This window comes from Emydura macquarii, unplaced genomic scaffold, assembly GCF_026122565.2.
Source record: "Emydura macquarii macquarii isolate MOO-44397 ecotype Brisbane River unplaced genomic scaffold, CSIRO-AGI_Emac_v2 contig_1477, whole genome shotgun sequence".
Classification (NCBI taxonomy): domain Eukaryota; kingdom Metazoa; phylum Chordata; order Testudines; family Chelidae; genus Emydura; species Emydura macquarii.
In genome coordinates, this window is record NW_027131614.1 from 10,742,350 (window position 1) to 10,762,069 (window position 19,720).

At 47.7% G+C, this 19,720-nt stretch overlaps 1 protein-coding gene across 1 annotated transcript in view; it reads left to right on the forward strand.

The window, feature by feature from the left end:
• Positions 1-10,881: 10,881 nt before the first annotated feature.
• The window catches only part of TRAM1 (translocation associated membrane protein 1), a 28,576-nt gene continuing 19,737 nt past the window's right edge, over positions 10,882-19,720 (forward strand). Inside the window, exons 1-6 of the mRNA XM_067553630.1 lie at positions 10,882-11,067; positions 14,672-14,735; positions 15,275-15,396; positions 15,590-15,706; positions 16,461-16,519; positions 16,936-17,020. Coding sequence (XP_067409731.1) covers positions 10,945-11,067; positions 14,672-14,735; positions 15,275-15,396; positions 15,590-15,706; positions 16,461-16,519; positions 16,936-17,020 — 570 coding nt within the window. The 5' untranslated portion in view covers positions 10,882-10,944. The remainder of the gene's footprint in view (positions 11,068-14,671; positions 14,736-15,274; positions 15,397-15,589; positions 15,707-16,460; positions 16,520-16,935; positions 17,021-19,720) is intronic.

The following is a 19,720-nucleotide window of genomic DNA, read 5'->3' on the forward strand; positions in this document are numbered from 1 at the left end:
ATGCAAATAGTGTCCCATTATTTTTCATGAAGTTTGATCACCCAACCCACTCTCATACATCTAACCATTACTTTGATCCATACAAATACACAAGTGAATTGACTTGAATACATTCTAGCATGACCTGGTCCACCAGCATCACATTTTCATATACCGGCAATGAAGAAATAGGCATTAATAGTTTAAAAATTCAAGATAAAATTGAATGCAGTAATTGTGAAAGGTGCCAGCTTGATAGTCTTCTAAACTGAAATTTCTGTTATCCAGAATCAAGTCTGGCATGCAGAAGAGCAACATGCCCTATCAGTGTGTGCCAATATCTGAAATATGAGGATAATTTAGTCTCTTGAAACTACTCTGCTAAGAGTATGAAAAGTATTGGCAATTATGATGGAGCTTTTTTCAGAGAAACCTTCCCCCTGGGAACTCTGAGACCACCAAGGGTTACATATAAAACATGTACACAGCTGCCAGACTGTGATGTCTTAGCCACTACTTTTCTGAAACAGATTAGAACATTACTGGTGAGCAAAATTTATCAAGTCTGAGAGCTTTTTTTTTTTTTTTTTTTCCATTTTAATCTCATTTTAAAAATCTGCTGCTGGCTTCTGCCTTCAGAATTATTACATACCTCATTTTAAGAGATCATAATCTAATCTAGTAATGACACATGTAGAGCAACATCTTAATGAAGAAAGGGCATAGAAAATGTTCTGGTGAGGCAGTAGCATGTACTGGGGAGGAGAGGAAATAGGGGAGCAAGTACGATAAACACTTTTTCTAAGGCATGTTGAAGCCAAGAAGCTGACAGTTGAAAGAATCTAGCATGGTGCTGGGCCATTTGTTCAGAACAATCTAAGAAAACATTACTTGCATCTTATGTTCCAATGAGGCTTCCTGTCCAAGTAAGGACCTGGTCTGTCCCTGTTTAGCTTGAGGGAGAAAATTTAAACCCTAAATGGTATGCCTAAAAGCATTTCAGTTGTTACACCATCCCCATTCATCTCATCCATTTCTGTAGTCACAGTCATAGAATATTCTTCTTCGAGTGCTTGCTCATGTCTGTTCCACTATAGGTGTGTGCGCACCTCTGTGCATGGATACCCAGAACTTTTTTCCACTTAGCAAATCCTGTAGGACTGGCTCTGGCGCCCCCTGGAACTCCACATACATGCCGTGGTATATGAGGCGCTGCCAGCCCTATGCCCCCTCAGTTCCTTCTTTCTGCCTATGACGGTTGCTGGAACTAGCCTTGCTCTCCGCAAGTACTACTCCCCTTGTTTGGACTTGTTTGTTGTTCTAAGTTAGTTTTAGTTAGTTAAGTAGCTGTTAAGAGTAGTTAGAGATAAGGGAAGTCCCTGTGGGGACATCGAGCGGCCAGGCTATGCCCCGGTCGCTGGGATTCAAGCTGTGTGCCTCCTGCAGGAAGACCTTCCCGCTCAGTGACCCCCACAACCGTTGCCTTAAGTACTGGGGGGGAAGCACACAGAAAAGGGAAGTGTAAGATCTGCAGAGTTTTTAAACCGAGGACTCAAAAGGACCGAGAAATCCGATTTAAATCCCTGTTGATGGAGGCAGCGCTCCGCCCAGTGTCCAAGTCGGTCCGCTCCACCTCAGCACCGAGCGTGACGTCAGCAAAGAGCACACTGCCAGCACCAGCTTTGACTTGGCACTGTGAAACATTGCTGGCACTGAAGAGGAAAAAGCAGCGTGCAGAGCACAGACGCTCCCCTGTGCCGTCGGTATGGGCAGGGTCGAGCATGGACCCGGCCCGTCAAGCCTTTTCCAGTGCCTACATTTCCGGTTAGGGAGCCTCCATTGACTCCTGGGAGTGGGAGAGTGCCCCTGCCGATGCTGTCAACACCGGAGGCTTTTCAGGTGGCAAGAGCCTTGTTGGCCTTGCCTATGCCACCTCCGCCTCCTCTCCCCCCTTCTCCCCCACTGAGGGAGAAGGGGCTGGTGTCACAGGGGAAATCCACATTGGGTACCCCTGAAGGGCGGTGGAGATCCCAGTATGGGGAGAAAGATCTGCCGGACGGTCTCAGAGGTTAAAGCAGAGCCGCTCCCCCAGCAGTCGCTCTAGGTCGGTGGCGTTGAGCCGACCTGCTCCGGCACAGGATGTGGAGTCTCCCTCTCGGCACCCACGTCGATCCCCAGCACCAGAGGCAGTGCATACCAGGAGGCAGAACTGGTTGAGGTCTGCCAGGCGGCGCTCGGACCGCTTCCGTTCCAGATCCCCGGCACTGAGGAGTTTGCCCATACCTAGATGGTGCAGAGCCCAGTCGCCATCGGAGGACCCGACACCGTGCAGTACACAACGCAGAACCTGGTCGCCAGAGTCCAACTCAGCACTGAGGAGTTCGGGTCGGCGCCGACCTCGGTCACCAAAGGTATCTGCAGGGCCGTAAGGCAAGCGGCAGCGGAAATCATCGGTACCAAGGTGACGCTCTGGTACCTCTAGCTCTGCGGAGTGCACCTCCGTTCATCGGCACCGCTCGTGGCAACAGGGGCAGTCTTCATCATCCTTCTGGTTGGAGGCATCGAGAGGGCGGTCCCTGGCATGGAAGGGCACCCGGGACCGAAGATGTACACGGCACCGTCGGTGCAGTGACTCGGAGCCTCCCAGGGGATACAGTTATCGGGAGAGCTGATGCCCCCACAAAGCATCATAGCCTGTGGCGCAGTCAGTCCCAGGTTGGCCCCAGGGACAATGACTGCAACAATGGCCTTATTGGGCCCCATGGGTTATCCAGATGGGGCCGGGGCCCCAATCCATTATGTCGTCGGTGGTGCAGTCCGTGCCTCCGGCACAGGAAAAGGCCCATAAACACCACTCCTCAGACGAGGAGTTGGACCCGATGGAGAGACCCTCAACGGGTGCAACCCTTCGCCAGGAGGGGGCACACCCGCAGGACACGCCTTGGCAGTCCTCTTCCTCCTCACCAGACGAGGCAGTCTCCTGGAACCACTTGGTGCTATTGGAGGATTTCAGGGCGCACCAGGATCTGCTCAAGAGAGTGGCCTCAACTCGGGGCTGGAAGTGAAGGAGTTTGAAGAGACCGAAGATAGCCTCTTTAATATGCTGGTGGCGGCTGTCCCAGCGAGAGTGGCCCTCCCAGTCCATTAAAGGGTCTTTAAGATTGTAAAGGCCTTGTGGCAAACCCCTTCCTCGGTCGCCCCTATGTCAAAGGTGGCCAAGAAAAATATTATGTCCCAGCCAAAGGGTTTGAGTATTTGTTCATTCCCCCCGCCCCGGGAACCCTGGTGGTAGATGCGGCTAACCAGCGAGACAGGCAAGGTCAGCCAGGGTCCACTCCCAAGAACAAAGACAATAAGAAACTGGACTTGTTTGGGAGAAAGGTTTATTCCACAGCAAGCCTGTAGTTCAGGATTGCCAACCATCAGGCCCTCCTTGGCAGATATAATTTCAACCTGTGGGACTCCCTCAGGTGGTTCGCTGAGGCCCTGCCCCATGACCAGGCTACAGACTTTAGCACCATTGTGGAGGAAGGAACCACGGAAGCTAGGGCAGCGCTCCAGACATCCTGTGATGCTGCTGACTTGGCAGGCAGGGCCATAGCCTCCGCCATCTGCATGAGAAGGTGCTCGTGGCTGCAGTCCTCGGGCCTGTCCCAGAAGGTGCAGTGGTCTATTCAGGACCTCCCCTTTGATGGGACAGCCCTATTCTCCAACCAGACCGATGCGAAGTTGCACGGTCTGAAGGACTCCAGAGCCACGCTTCGCTCCCAGGCCCCAGTTTTCCAGGTGTCAGTCACGGCACCAGGTGCAGCAGCAGCCAAGGCCTCCACGCAGTCCTTTGCAACCCTATAGGAATAGCGATAGGAATAGGGGGTTTAGAAGGAGAAATCAGCCCCCCAGCTCATCCTCAGTTTCCCAGCAGGGGCCCCGCAGGAGGTCGGGCAACCAGGGGAGACAATTTTGATGGTGCACCTAAGGGTGGCGTCCTGACTGCTCTCCTGGATCCGCCCCGCCCCTTCCTAAACAGGTTAAGGCCCTTCTATCCTGAATGGGCAAAGATCACTTCAGACCGTTGGATCCTTGGGATAGTCTCAGGGGGCTATGCCCTACAGTTTACATCTACCCCCCCAACAACCCTCCCCCTCCATCCCTCTTCAGGGACTCCTCTCACGAGCAACTCATCTTGCAGAAGTTGGACATCCTCCTCAACATAAGATCCGTGGAAATGTTCCCTCAACGCAGAAGGGGGAAGGGGTTCTATTCAAGGTACTTCATCATCCCCAAGGCGAAGGTGGGTCTGAGACCCATATTAGACCTGCGTCATCTAAACAAATATGTCAAACAACTCAGGTTTCACATGGTTTCCCTAGCCTCCATAATCCCTTCCCTGGATCCAGGAGACTGGTATGCCATCCTTGACCTCAAGGACACATACTTTCATGTGTCTATCCTCCCCAGCCACAGGCGTTTTCTCCGTTTCACAGTGACTGGCTCCCACTACCAGTTTACAGCCCTACTCTTTGGCCTGTCTTCGGCTCCAAGGGTGTTGACCAAGTGCATGGCGATAGTGGCTGCCCACCTGAGACGAAAAGGCGTGCAAATTTTTCCTTACCTAGACAATTGGCTGATCAGGGGCAGGTCCAGGTCCCAAGTGCAGGAGAGCATGACCCTCACTTGCTCCACGTGCAGCAGGCTGGGACTGCTCATAAACGAGCAAAAGTCCACACTAACCCTAGTGCAATGCATAGAATTCCTTGGGGCCACCCTGGACGCTTCCCAGGCCAGAGCCTTCCTGCCTCAGCCACGTTTCGAGGCAATGGTCTCTATCATCCCCCAGCTGCACCGATGCCCCACGACAACAGCCAGGCACTGCCTACAGCTCTTAGACCACATGGCAGTCTGCACGTACGTAGTGAGACTAGCTCGCCTGAGGCTCAGACCGTTTGGTTGGCCTCAATATATGTGCTGAGCAGACCCCATTGGATCAGGTGGTCACAGTTCCCCCATCCGTCTTAGCCTTCCTAAACTAGTGGCAGACTCCCAGAGCAGTGATGAAGGGCATTCCGTTCCTGTCGGTCACCCTAATTTCTGATGCGTCGGACGTAGGATGGGGAGCCCACATCAGCGCCAACCTAGGCATTCAGGGGCTCTGGTTGGGGGAGGAGAAGCTCCTGCACATCAACATGAAGGAGCTGAGGGCCACTCGCCTAGCATGCAAGGTGTTCCTCTGATTCCTGACAGGCAGAGTGGTGCAGGTGCTGACGGACAACACCGCAGCCATGTTTTACGTAAACAGGCAGGGAGGGGCACACTCCTCGGCGCTCTGCAAGGAAGCTTCCTGTCTGTGTGACTTTGCCATGAGGCACGACTTCCACTTGACTGCCTCTCACCTCCCCAGAGTGAGGAACAATGAGGTGGATTGCCTCAGCAGGTCATTTCTACCACGCCACGACTGGTCATTGCACCCAAAGGTGGTGGCTATGAACTTCTAAAAGTGGGGCATTCCCCAACTGGACCTATTCATGTCGGCCTGGAACACGGAGTGTCCGAGGTTCTGCTCGCTCCGGGGTCGTGAGATTGGGTCGATTTCCGACGCGTTCCTGATGGACTGGACAGGGCCTCTCATGTATGCGTTCCTGCCCATTCTGCTCCTGCCCAAGGTCCTGCTGAAAATAAAGAGGGACAGGGTGAACGTTATACTCATCACTCCAGCCTGGCCGAGACAGCATTGGTTCAACATGCTGCTGGATCTTTCGATCGCCCCACCCCTGGAGCTACTGAGGCGGCATGATCTTCTATCCCAGGACCACGGTCGCCTGTTGCACCTGGGCCTAGACTCCCTGCACCTCACAGCCTGGAGGCTCTGTGGCTGACGGAGGGAGAGAGAGCCTGCTCGGTGTAGGTCCAGCAAGTCCTGCTTGGCAGCAGGAAACTTTCCACACAGGTCGTGTATCAGGCTAAGTAGAGGCGGTTTACCTGTTGGGCGGAGTCCTGAGGCATCCCACCCAGTCTCTCGCTTATACAGGCGATCCTGGAGTACCTGTTCCAGCTAAAGCTCCAGGGTCTGGCGCTGGCCTCGTTGAAGGTTCACCTGGTGGCCATTTTGGCCTTCCATCAGCCGCTAGAGGGGAGATCGCTGTTCTCCCATCCCATGTCGGTCAGGTTCCTCAAGGGGTGGAGAGGCTTTATCCTCAGGTCTGTGATCCGGTGCCTCCCTGGGATCTCAAGCTGGACGTCTGAAGACTCACGGGGGTCCCCCTTCGAACCCATGGCTTCATGCCTTCTGCTCCTGCTTTCATGGAAGGTAGCCTTCCTGGTGGCCATTACTTCAGCCAGGAGGGTCTCCGAGATTAGGGCTTTGACCTCGGAGCCCCCTTATACAGTATTCTCTAAGGACAAGGTTCAGCTGAGGCTGCATCTGGCCTTCCTACCCAAGGTGGTTTCCCAATTTCATTGTAACTAAGATATTTTTCTCCCCGTGTTTTTTCCCAGACCTCAAGGTTCGGAAGAGAAGAGGAGATGGCATTCGCTGGACGTGAGATGAGCCCTGGCCGCCTACATCGAGCGTACAAAGCCATTCCGGAAATCGATGCAGCTCTTCGTTGCAGGGGCCGACCAGATGAAAGGCTCAACTGTCTCCACCCAACGCATCTCCTCATGGATTACATCATCCATCAAGTTCTGCTACTAGCAGGCGAAGGTGCCGCTTCCGGGAACCATCACAGCGCACTCAACCAGAGCCAAGCCTCATCTACAACCTTTCTGGAGAGAGTGCCCCTGCAGGACATCTGCAAAGCTGCCACATGGTTGTTGGTGCATATCTTCACGTCTTACTACACCATTGTCCGGTAGGCGAGAGAGGACGCGGGATTCGGCAGAACGGTGCTGAGGGCAGTAGTAACTCCTACCCACCTTCAAAGGTATTGCTTGTTAGTCACTTATAGTGGAATGGACATGAGCAAGCACTCGAAGAAGAAAACAAGGTTACTTACCAGTAACTGATGTTCTTTGAGATGTGTTGCTCATGTCCATTTCACAACCCACCCCGCGTCCACGCTGCCAGAGTTGGCAGAAAGAAGGGACTGAGAGGGCGTAGGGCCAGCAGCGCTTCATATACCGCTGCATGTCTGCGGGGCTCCAGGGGGTGCCAAAGCCGGCCCTACGGGATCAGCAAAGGGGAAGAAAGTTCCAGGTAACCGTGCATGGAGGCGTGCACACACCTATAGTGGAATGGACATGAGAAACACATCTCAAAGAACAGCAGTTACTGGTAAGTGACCTTGTTTTCTCCTGCTTGAAAAATTTATAGTTATCACAGTATTTTAATTCATATAGAATATTAGAGTTGGAAGGGACCTCATCCCAGCCTGGGCTTTGTCAAGCCTCATCTTAAAAACCTCTAAAGATGGAGATTCCACCACCTCCCTAGGTAACCCATTCCAGTGCTTCACCACCCTCCTAGTGAAAAACTTTTTCCTAATGTACAACCTAGACCTCCCCAACTGCAACTTGAGACCGTTGCTCCTTGTTCTGTGATCTGCCACCACCGAGAACAGCCTAGCCCCATCCTCCCTGGAACCCCATTTCAGGTAGTTAAAGGCTGCTATCAAATCCCCCCTCATTCTTCTCTTTTGCAGACTAAACAAGCCCAGTTCCCTTAGCCTCTCCTCATAAGTCCTGTGCTCCAGCCCCCTAATCATTTTTGTTGCCCTCTGCTGTACTCTCTCCAACTTGTCTACATCCTTTTTGTAGTGGGGGGCCCAAAACTGGACACAATACTCTAAATGCGGCCTCACCAATGCCGAATAGAGGGGAATAATCACTTCCCGCGTCCTTCTGGCAATGCCCCTCCTAATGCAGCCCAATATGCTATTAGCCTTCTTGACAGCCAGGGCACACTGCTGACTCTTATCCAGCTTTTTATCCACTGTTACCCCCAGGTCCTTTTCTGCACTTTCTTCTGCACGTTTTCTGTATGTTCTTTATAAATTAGGGGGTTATAAAGGGTTGGTAACTTGCCTAAAAATGTTCGACTCTTAAGGTGTAAAGAAAATCTGGTGTGATAAAATATAAGTGCCAAGTGGAATACATATTAAAAATAACCCCCTGCAGAAATTCTGCAGTTTTGAAACAAGGGAAGGAGAAAAAAGGAATCCTTGCACATTTCTGGTGCTGCTAATCATTTTCAGATATATCATCTGATATTCCCATTTAATACATTTTTACTGTGACTCTTGAATATGTCCGAGAGCTTCTAAACCAATTAATTACTGTTTCCAATATATTTATGGGACAGGAAAGTACTGTATCCCCATTTTACTGATGGGGAAAACTAAGGCAGAAGGCTGTGACAGTTGAAAACTAAACCCTGAACTCCTGACTACCAGTCCTGTGTTTTAACCACAGAATCATTTTTTTTTCTGTTTTATTTGTTGCATGAATTCCAAATTATTTTGAACAATATGCAGATATTCCCTACTCTTATTGTTTTAAGAGCAAATAATCTCTTATCTGACATTGATGGATGCAACTACATCTGAGCACCTCCCAACACAGAATCACAGTAAATGGTGCTCCAAGTTTTTACCCCACTTCTTCAGCATAGTCTTGCTTTATTTCTTTCTCCCCTCTCTGCCTGTTCTCCTTGCTTTCATCTTTCCTCCTGTATCTTATTTTTTTCTGATGTTAGTTGCAGCTGAGAGAGAGCTGTCAGAGAAATGAAATTTACATTTCATTCTATACAGAGATTTTTTGGTTGTCTTCTGGTAATTAATTCCAAAGCACTAGCCCAGTTGCCAAGAAAGCCTTATAGCCTGTTGAAGTTGACAGCTTTTTAGTTCTTGAGGAATACAGCTGTCAAGAGAAGTTATTTCAAAAAGTGAGTTGTGTGGGCCGGGAACATCAATGTAATAAAATCACCTCTGCAAGAGGCATAGCACTAAAATCAAAGTGGATGGGTTGAATGAATGGCAGTGTAGGTAGAGTGTTGTGTAAATCAACACCCCCTGGAGGCCAATGATATCCCATAATACTCTTCTGTGACCGCTCTGGACCATGGCCACATACACAGGAAACAGCCCTTCCCCTGTTTGGTCAATGTGGAGAGCTTGCCAGCACAACTGATCATGGCTACTGCTCGCCCCAAATGTGCTCTAGCTTGGAGTAGACCTGAGGTGTTGGATCTCATCGGTCTGTGGGGAGAAGAGTCCGTTCTGGCTCAGCTCCAATTCAGGAAAAGAAATCTGGATATCTTTGAAAAGGTATCACGCAGCAGGTTGGAGAAGGGGCACAACAGGGACACGTAGCAGTGCCGTGTTAAAATCAAAGAGCTGAGGCAGGAGTATCAAAAAAACAAGGGAGGCAAACGGTTGTTCTGGCTTGTTACCAAAGACATGCTGCTTCTACGAGGAGCTGACCCCACCACTGCCCCCACACACAGTGTAGATACCTTGGGGGGAATCTGAGTCGAGGCTCAGTGACGATGAGACTGTGGACAAGGAAGAGGAGGAGAACAGGAGGCAGGTAAGTAGGGCATCCATCCGAAAGCTAAGAGCTGTTTGTTACCCTGGAGCAGCCCAGCTAGACGCAGGACAGTGGTGTGACTGACAGAGAAGGTACACCTGGTGAGTATGTAATGTAAATCACAGTGCTGGGGTTACATCCTCTATGTGTTCAGGTGAAAAAACTTATTAGGTGTGGCAGGGATGGGCTTCCTCGTTGATGCTCCAGTTATGCAGAGCGTTGCCCCCCAGAAAAGACTATTTATGTGCACAGGGATGGCCTGAGGAGTGCTTGTGTAGTCAAGTTATATCGACAGGAGAGAGCTCTCCCTCTGACATCTTAAAACCACCTGAACAAGTGGCAGTAGGTATGTCTCCTGCTGACATAGCACTGTCCACACTAGCACTTATGCTGGCAAAATGTATGTCGCTTGTGGGTGTGGTTTTTTTTCACACTCCCCAGCAACAAAAGTTTTGCCAGCCTAAGCGCTGGCGTAGACAAGGCCTGAGCCAAAACCCCTGACATGTGAGCCTGGGAAGGAGGGGGGAGAAGCCCCCTCTGAGCAGCTGCCTGTCCCACCTGCCCGCCTGATGGGGGCGAGCAGTCAATCAGCGCTGTGCCAGGATGAGTTTTCTCTTCTTTGTTCAGCCCCGCTCCTCCCTCAGGCCGAGGAGCAGCCCCTTGAGGGAGGGACCCACCTGGGAGAGGGTGAGGAAGCCCAGCGGAGGCAGGGGAGCCTGGCCTGAGGGAGGGAGCGGGTGGATTTGGGAGCAGACGGAAGGGGGCAGGGCTCCTGCACCGGAGCGAAAACCGCCTCCCCCCCGGTATATGCAGGACTGGGAGCAGGGGCAGCGAGCGCAGAGCAGGCCACAGAGTCCTGGCGGCGTCGGGGGCAGGAGCTGACGCTTGAGGGCATCTGTGAGCGCTCCGGGGTGGCTGCAGGGCTGTGCCGAGCCCCCAGCGCGCTGCCCTCTGGAGTGGGAGACAGGCCACAAGTCGGCGGGACTTTCTACCTTGCGGCGGGGCCTTGTTGTGATTGGTCAGTTTGAATGTCAGCTCAGCGGCGCGTGCCACAACGGGGCGACGGAAGGCCGCCGCGTTAGCGGGCAGGCTCCCACCAAGCGCCCCTTCTGCCCGGAAGGAGGAGTCGGGCGTCGCCGCCGGCCAACAGGTGGCGCTGCGGCCTTCTAGCGTCCAGTCAAGGGGTCGCTCTCTGGCCGCAGGAGGCGGCGTGCGGAGCTGCCTGGGAGGGAGGGAGGAGCCAGTTGGTTGGTTCCCTTCCCTCCCCTCCTGGGCGCCGAGCGAGCGCTAGAGCAACTGGGCGGGGCCGAACGTGCCGCTCCGAGTCCGCTCGCTTTGGGCGGCCGCCCCCTGCTCCCCCCCCCACCCCCCTTTCCTGGCCGCGGCGCGGCGGCTGCGAGTCTCGCGCGCTCTCTCTCTCTCCTGTTGCCCTTCGCCGCCACCATGGCGATCCGCAAGAAGAGCAGCAAGAACCCGCCCGTGCTGAGCCACGAGTTCATCGTGCAGAACCACGCGGACATCGTCTCCTGCGTGGCGATGGTCTTCCTGCTGGGGCTCATGTTCGAGGTGAGCCCGCCGCCCTCGGCCGGCCGGCCGGGTGGGGGAACCTGCTGCTGCTGCTCACACGCCCCGGGCAGGCTGAGCGGGCGGCTGCGGGGTCGCCCCCTGCTCGCCCCTAGTGCCCTGTCCGCGGGAGTGGGGGCCTCGCTCGAGCCTTGCGGGGTGGGTGGAGGGGCCGCCGCGCTGCCCGGCAGGGTGGATGTGTGTGTAGCTGATACGCTGAGCTGGCCCAGCCGGGCGGGGATCGGGTTGCTGAGTCTCCTCCTCCCGCTCGGCGGGGGGAGGCCGGCCACACCTCACCTGCCTCCGGGGTGCGGGGCCTTCCCCCTTCCTGGGGGGCCCCTGGTGACGTGTCCCTCCCCCGCCACCTCCACCTTGTCCTCAGCCAGCGGGGAAACCGCCTGGCCCGCTCGCTGGCATTGCACGGGGTGGGAGCAAACTGGGGGCGGGGGGAGTGTATTGGGGCAGCGGCTGTTCGAGCTGGGCCAGGCCCAGCTCCTTGGGACGCGGCCCTGCCCGGGGTAGTAGCCCTAGCGCTGCAGCCGGGGCTGGGGGAAGCGCTGCCTCCCCCGTGTGCGCTGGCGGCGCCGTGCGGTTCCTGCCCTCGGCGAGGTTACGTGGCAGTCGGAGCGGCGCGGCTGCCCGGGGGGCGGAGGAGCGCGGGGGGAGGAGGGGCGATGGAGCGGCGGCTGGGGCCCAGGCCCACTAGGCTGCCCCGTGTAAGCAGTGGGGGGAGCGCGTTTCCTCTTCTCTATGTGGTGGCTGGGCCGCAGGACCAGCCCCATAGGGCGAGGCGCTGGCCCTGCCCCCGGCTAGCTCCCGGGAAAGGTGACGTGTCTCAGACTGCCCGTTCCCCTGCTTGACAGCGGCTGCCAGGCTCTTCCGCCCCTCTCCTGAGCCGTCAGGAGCCGCTGCTTCCTGGCTGTGTGGTTCACACCCCCCGCCGCAAACACGTGTGATACACAACAGCAGCACTGGGCGGGGAGCACAAACAGGGACACCCGCAGGTGCGCTTTACATCGCCAGGCAGCTGTTGGTGAGCAGATGCCTTCTGTCTTCCTGCCCTTGCAATTCAGTAGTTTAGATTGCTTGTTTGGATAGTAATTATTGGGAAGTTGGATGATCTTACCATGCAAAACCCATTTGGAATTAGTGAAGATTCAGGCTATGTCTACACTACTGCTTATGTTGGTATCACTTACTATTGCTCAGGGATGACTGTGAATATTCCTCCCGCCAACATAGCTTATGCCATTCCTGGGGTGGTTTTTTTTATGCCAGTGGGAAAGCTCAGTTTACATGTGTAAACGTGGCCTTAGCATCCCACTTCTAAGCATGCATTAGCTTTAAAGATGCATCTGTCTGCATTCCCTCGCATAACCGAGTTCTTATGACAACAGGACAGAAAAGTCCTATTATGCAACTGCCTGGGACAACAAAATTCATATAGGGATAACTGAAATCCAGTTATTTTCTGGCTGCTTCTGAGACAGTGGTTAAAAGCCAGAGTACACTTACTGTCAAGCTCATCTGATCAGGCTGAAAATTAAAACTAGTCTGCACCCTAAATTTTCTTTTAAGTCACTAAGATGAAAAAGAAATGGCAGACTTGTGCACTTGGTCTTCTATTTTGCAAAATGTCTCTTTTGCCTTGTTCAATTGCTTATTGAAGAGATTGACAAAGACTGGTAATATACCTGCTCCCTTCAGAATAACACTCACTTATCTTGAGCCAAGATGAGGGAGTCTCATTTATAGCCTCAATTCAGTGTGCTAACAGTCTGTCAGTGTCACCATGATTCTTAAGAATATAATCAATACTCTATTAATTTGGTGAGCAGCCTGAAGATTTATAGATAAAATGCTTATATGACTAGTTTTTTTTAATTAGTTTTTTCCAATTTTAAGTAATATTTAGCATCAGAAGGTCCCAGATTATCAACCTAGATTGGAGATTAGGGTTTTTAAAAGACATTTATAACTCTCCTGTGCTACACTAAGGGTTGGTTGTTAAAGGCGGACATGTCTGTCTTCCCAGATGTTTTTGGATGTGAAGGCGGTGTTTTTGTGGGGAGAGGAACAAGGTTGGATTTGAATTTTTTTCCTTTTCATGTACAGCTGTGATTCACTGTTTTCAAAAACAAAGTGTTAATATCTTATTGTTTGTTGTAGTAACTGATCTTGCTAATGCCCTAAAGATTTTTGTATACTGGAGTGTAACTTTTTAATTTTGTGTTCAGTCTTTCCACTGTATGCTAATCTTTACCTACAAGGACCTTCTTTAGTAGTTGCTTTTAATATGAATGTTTTAAAGATTTGCAGAGCCTTATTCTTTTGTTAGTTCAGTCTCAACAAAAGCGGTCCACTGTGCATTGTACTTAATGTCAATATGTATTCTGTGAAATGAAAGAGATAAAGATATTATAGAGTGCTAAAAGCAAAGAATAAATAAAGAATTACTAGGTGACTACTGGAAATTGTTCTCTTGTATGGCAAATGGGATTTTTTTATGGTCTTTACATATGTTGATTTTTGTAAATACTTTTCCAAACATATGGGGTAAATGTTGCATGGATAGTATAAACTGGATAGGAGTGATAAGGAGTGATGGATGGTATGGCACTAGAGAGCTAGTTGGATCACTTAAACTCTTCAGTGCCAGATAGTCTAACTTGATTTCAGTGGGTTTTTTTTTTTTGTTTTTTTTTAATAAACTGTTTGTAGGATATTGGGTGGACTTCATAGCAGCTTTTTCAGTCTTTACTATTTTACACCATGTTTCTTGTTCAGAAGTAGAAGTAGAAAATATAAGAATGTGCTGCTGCTCTTATTTTTTTTTAATTATTTTTTTCCCCCAAAAAAAAGGTAGCAATTTTATTCTGCCTTTCTTTTACATCTTTTTTTACATATAGTCTAGAATAGACAATGCCATCACTGTAGCTATATTCTGTTCACCTTGTTTTACTTTTTTGTGTGCACGTATTTCTGTGTTGTCTGGTATTAAAAGGTTTCTAATTCTTTTCAGCGTGGTATGCAATTAATTTTTTTTAAAAGGGTCTGTCAGCCTCAGTTTTCTGTTCTTTCTGCCATCTCTACCCTCCTGTTTATTGTGTGATCTTTTTTTTTAAATTTAAGATGGAATGTTAAAATTGAGTTTGAAACAAGGCTATAACCACTGTCAACTAAAAATAAGGTCAAAGGTAGTGGCCTAAAAATAGGCAACTAGGCACTGCAAAACGTTGGTGTATTAGGGTGGAGCATGTTGGAGAGGGAATTGCAGCTTGTGTTGTTAGTCTAAATAGTGGAAAGGGGCTAATTGGTAAGTCTGTAGTTTTGGGGGGAGACTTTTTAGGGAGGATTGTTATTCTGGCAATACTCAATCCCTGCATTGTGGGAGTTTGCTTTCCTAGATAGGTTGTTCTGCCTATTGAAAATCAGTCAAATCAGGTGACTTTGGGATGACGGAAGATTCCTTTCCTATCATCATTGCCAAGCACACTGCCTTCATTGCTTTTCCAGTCCCAGCCATGCTGGATGTGTGTTTCTGATAGTAAACTTTGGTTTATTTTAATTTAGATCTTGTAGCACTTATTTTGTCTTGTTCTTTCAGATTACAGCAAAAGCAGCTGTTATTTTTGTTACACTTCAGTACAATGTTACCATTCCTGCTACTGGTATGTATCTTTTGAGAATTTAGACACTAGTCCCATGGACTAGACAGAATTTTCATAAATTGTTGGTATCCTGTACTCTCTGAGATTGAGTGTTCATTGTAAGAGTCACCCTGTGTAAGTCTGGATGGAGCCCCAGGTAGTTCTTAAATTCTATCACTTGAGATTAGTCTTGTGATAACATTTTTGATGCAGACATGTACATGTATGTTTGCTAGTCAGAGGGGGACAAATAATTTAAAGTAGTCAAGAAGGAACTGTAAGAGTTGAGTTTTAATACATTCGTTATCTTTTCTGTTGTACAGCTTTCCAGAAACACATTTAGTTTAGTGGGAGGGAGTTGATTATTATAATCAAATCCAGTGAGTTATCCAATGATGAATCATTAATTTAATTTAAATTTGTATCCCGCACAAACTAAGAATTGATCTGTTGTCTTAACATACTGCTTTGAGAAATAGACAAACTTATTAATAATTGAACTAAACAGGGTCTTCATAATCAGCTTTCTAAAGATAAAACTCTTTGTTTTTCTCCTTCAGAAGAACAATCTGCAGAAACAATCTCTCTCTATCATTATGGTATCAAGGACTTGGCTACAGTTTTCTTCTATATGCTGGTAGCAATAATCATACATGCCATTATTCAGGAGTATGTGCTGGATGTAAGTGCCAAGTATGAATTTCTTCCATTAAGATAAATATGGTATAAATTAGCATTGTAAGATTTAATTAGAATGTGTGGCTACTTTGATTTCTATTTTAATATTTTATGAAAATTGTACATAAGAAACCATTTTCCTCTTAAAACAAATTGTTTAACATGTTTATCAATAACATAAATAACTTTTATTTTAGAAAATTAACAGGAGAATGCACTTTTCCAAAACAAAACACAGCAAGTTCAATGAATCTGGACAACTTAGTGCATTCTACCTCTTCTCATGTGTCTGGGGCACAAGTATTCTTGTCTCTGTGAGTATGTCTTTTATCTTTCATTTATATTGTCAGATCTCAATCACTTGCTCATCTAACTTTTGTCTTATGAAAATTACTTACTGTAGTTTTCAGCCATGTATTTTAATATTAGATCAGAGAAGTCTTTTGCCTATCCTATTTGGATGTATGTCACAGTTGAATGCCAGTTAGTGCTTGTGATGGTAATTACTTTCCCTTCTTCCCCCCCACCCCGCTTGATTTTAGGGGTTCTGCCTTTCAAACAAAAAATCCATTTTTGAGTATGGGACTAGATCAGAACTCATCTTTGCTCCTGACTGACCCTTCATTGCTGTATGACTGTAAACAAGGGACTGTATGTGCTTCTGGTTACTTGTCTCTAAAATTGATTTTAAATACTAGTCAAACTCTCAAGTGTTGAGGCATAATTTTTGTGAAGAGCTTTGAGATTCTCTGAAAAGCAAAAAATTCTCTGTTAAATTCCAGTTTCCAGAAGCAGAAGTCTTTTCTTGTCCCCAATAATACTCAGCACTTGCCAACATGACAAAATTTACTGGTATAATTATATCTTTATAGTTGTACTGGAACTAACTCCCTGTATGAACGCTCTGATTCTGGAATAAGAGTGCATTTTTCCAGTTTAGCTTATACTGCTTCCAAAGCATGTTTGTTGTCAGCGGGAAATGTGGTAAACTTTCATCACTGGCTTTTGTATTTATTGTCCCTCTGTCTTGTGATTTAAAAGGTAACCAACAATTTTATGTATTTTCAGGAGAAATATGTATCTGATCCAACGTCTCTGTGGAAGGACTACCCACACACGCTGATTCCGTAAGGTTTATTCCTTCTTCTGTGTTAGAAAGTAGTGATAATACTGCAAGATTTATAGCATGCAGTAGGTATTTTGTTTATAGTAACTATTGGGTGGAGTAATGGAGGTAGTTAAAATTTCTGCTTAGAACTTGATGCCTCACTGCTCTAACGTAAATACCAGAAATAGTATCTCTTTGGGGCAATATTGCAGAGAATGAAAGGGCTAATAAGCCTTTAGCCAGTTCTCATAATATCTTTTTTGGATCATCTTGTTGTTTTCCAATAACCTTATTTCTGGGAATAATGTTGAGAAAATGCTTTATTAATTTTGTTGTAAAATCCGTGGTTAAACAAGTGTGCAGGAAACCTTGTGAATTGTTTGATTTGGATTGCAATTACAGAAATGATATTTATTTTATTGCTGTACCATGCAGATTTCAAATGAAGTTTTTCTACATCTCACAATTGGCATACTGGTTTCATGCTTTTCCAGAATTGTACTTCCAGAAAACCAAAAAAGTAAGCTGAAAACATTTTTTTTAATCTTAATGGTGAATACTGCTGTGCTCTCATAACTGTGCCAGGAAGGAGAGTTTCAGTATAATTATATAATTTACATGCTTCTGTATCAACTTCACTTCTTTTCATAGACCAACATCTGAACGTGCTTTTGATTCTCTGTATCAAAGAGCTGATTAGATAGCTTCATATTTATTGAAAAATGTGTTTAAAGCATTTTTCTAAGTAGTTACTCTGCAATACCTATAGTTGTTTCAGTATCTCCATTGTGAATGGAGCTGTTGTCTTTCTCAGTGGGAGCAGTCATTGGACTACCTCTTCTCTGCAAGCCCTATTTGGGGCAAGTAAGACTGACTTTCTATTACACATTTAAAAAAATCACAAATAAAAAATTCATTTATAAGGTCAATTCTCAATTTTAACTAGTATGTTAAATAATACTTTCAAATCAATTTGTTATAAAAATATTATCTCAACTTTCATCACTCAAAGTTGATGAAACAATGATGAAGCAGGTAGTGAAACAGTCCAATTTGACAAAATCAAAGTAGTGGCTTCCTGTTCAGTTGTTGTTAAAGATAACTGAATCGTGCCATTTGGGGTCTAGTCCTGCATCGTTTAAGTCGGTGGAGTTTTTGCCATTGACTTTACAGGGACAGGATCCAGCCCTTTGTTCTTAGAAGTGATTAAGCATATTTAAGAGAATAAGACTTGGCATTAGATTTACGAATGGTCCAGCAGATCAGTATCCTGTCTTGGAGAAAGGTCAGTTATCAGATGGTTCAGAGAAGGGTGTTAGACACCAAACTGTAAGCCTTCATAATATTTGTCAGATTGGTTTATACCTTGAAGAATGAGTATATATTCCCTTCAATTTTTCTTGCTGAAGATGTTCTCATTTTCCTTCTGATTGTTTAATTTTTTTTTTAATCCTGCTAATTTCTTGGCTTCAATGATATTTGTGTAGTCAGATATTCTCTAATTACTAACATGTTCTATGTGAACAAATTGACTGTGGTCTTTTGATTTAGTAAAGACAAATATCAGTTCTTTATACATGCACAATGTAAGTTTCAGTTCCAAACTACTTTTTGCTTCATTAGTAATCTGAATAAGTTTTTTTTCACTAAAATGCAAAATTTTTCACAGCTGATGCTTATTGCAGGGTTGGCAGTGAATATTGTCATATTTGCCAACTCCAAGAAATCTATTTAGGATTCCTGTATGGTGGTGGTATAAAGATTATCCACCTGGTCAGCTCAAGGTATTTTAAGGAACAGCACATATGTTTATTTAGCAAAGGGTGACTGTCCTGAGTTAGATTGTAAAGTCAAGTATTGTATAGATCCCATCATAGCTGTTGTTGGGTGTGAATAGGTATAAGTTCTGTAACATAATTTGACCACTCCAAAAGTGTGGGTTTGTTTTTGTTTTTTTTCCCAAAAAGTAAACTAGTTTCAGAAGTCACTTTCAAGAAAGGAGTAGAAAAAACTTAGGGCTGGTCTACACTGCAGACTTTTGTCAACAAAAGTCAGCTTTTGGCGACAAAACAGTGGTCATGTACACACTACACAATGCTTCCCCCGCCAACAAAACTCCCCTGCTTTGGTGACAAAATAAAACCACCTCAAGAAAAGGCATAGAGCTTTTTGCGGCAAACTTAGAGTGACAGAGCATCAGTTTAGTTGCTGTGTGCTGTAACTGGGCTCCAGGAGCTATCCCACAATGCCCATTCTGACTGCTCTGCTCACTGTTTTGAACTCTGCACTGCCCTGCATTCCAGCTACACAGGTATGCACCCCTCCCCTTTAAAAGCCCCAAGAAGTTTTGAAATCTCTCAATGTGGGGACCTCACACAGCTACTGCCCAGCTGAGCATGCTGGCTCCCAGCAGCAAACTGGTTCCTGCTTGGACTACAGGAGAAGGGGTGGATCATTCTCCTTCATCTGTGTGGAGAGGAGGCTGTGGGAGAACTCCAAGGGAATCAGTCCTGCTCTCCTACAGCAGGCATGCAGGCAGCATGGACTGCTGCTGTGGGAGGAGGGGAGAGAGACCCCTGATGTGCTGTGCAGACCCAAGGAGGGAGGTGGGGCTGATACTGGGGTGTCCCTCTCCCTCCACCGGTGTACTACTGAGCTGGGGGCAGATAGGGAGGCAACAGATGTCTGTGCACCAGCTTCTGCCTCAGGATTGGTTGCTTCCGGCTTCTATATGAACTTAGACTGTGTACAGACATGCTCACTGTCCTCCAACACATACTGACCATCTGTCACTCACTCACTTCCTGTCACACACTGTCTGTCTCTCCCCACACACACTTCTGTGGCCTTCTTGTGCTTGTGTTCAGCAATGTCCATTTGACCGACAAAGCAGTTGAAAAGCAGCTGTCAATCTAGAAGGATGCCCCTAAAACGGTGGGATTCAGAACCTTGCAAAGCTTTCCCAAAGCACACTGCGTGCAGTTGCACAGTGGGATAGCTACCACAGTGCACTACTCCCTGTGTCAGTGCAAGAGTTGGTAGTGTGAATGCACTCCACTGACACGAGCATAGTGAGGATATGCAATACCAGTTTAATTACAGCAGTGACTGTATGCCGGCATAACTTGTCAGCAAAACTCTGTAGTGTAGACAAGGTCTTAGTATCATCAAACTTTCTTAAGAACTTTCTTTCTTCTATAATCTAGCTGTAACAATATGT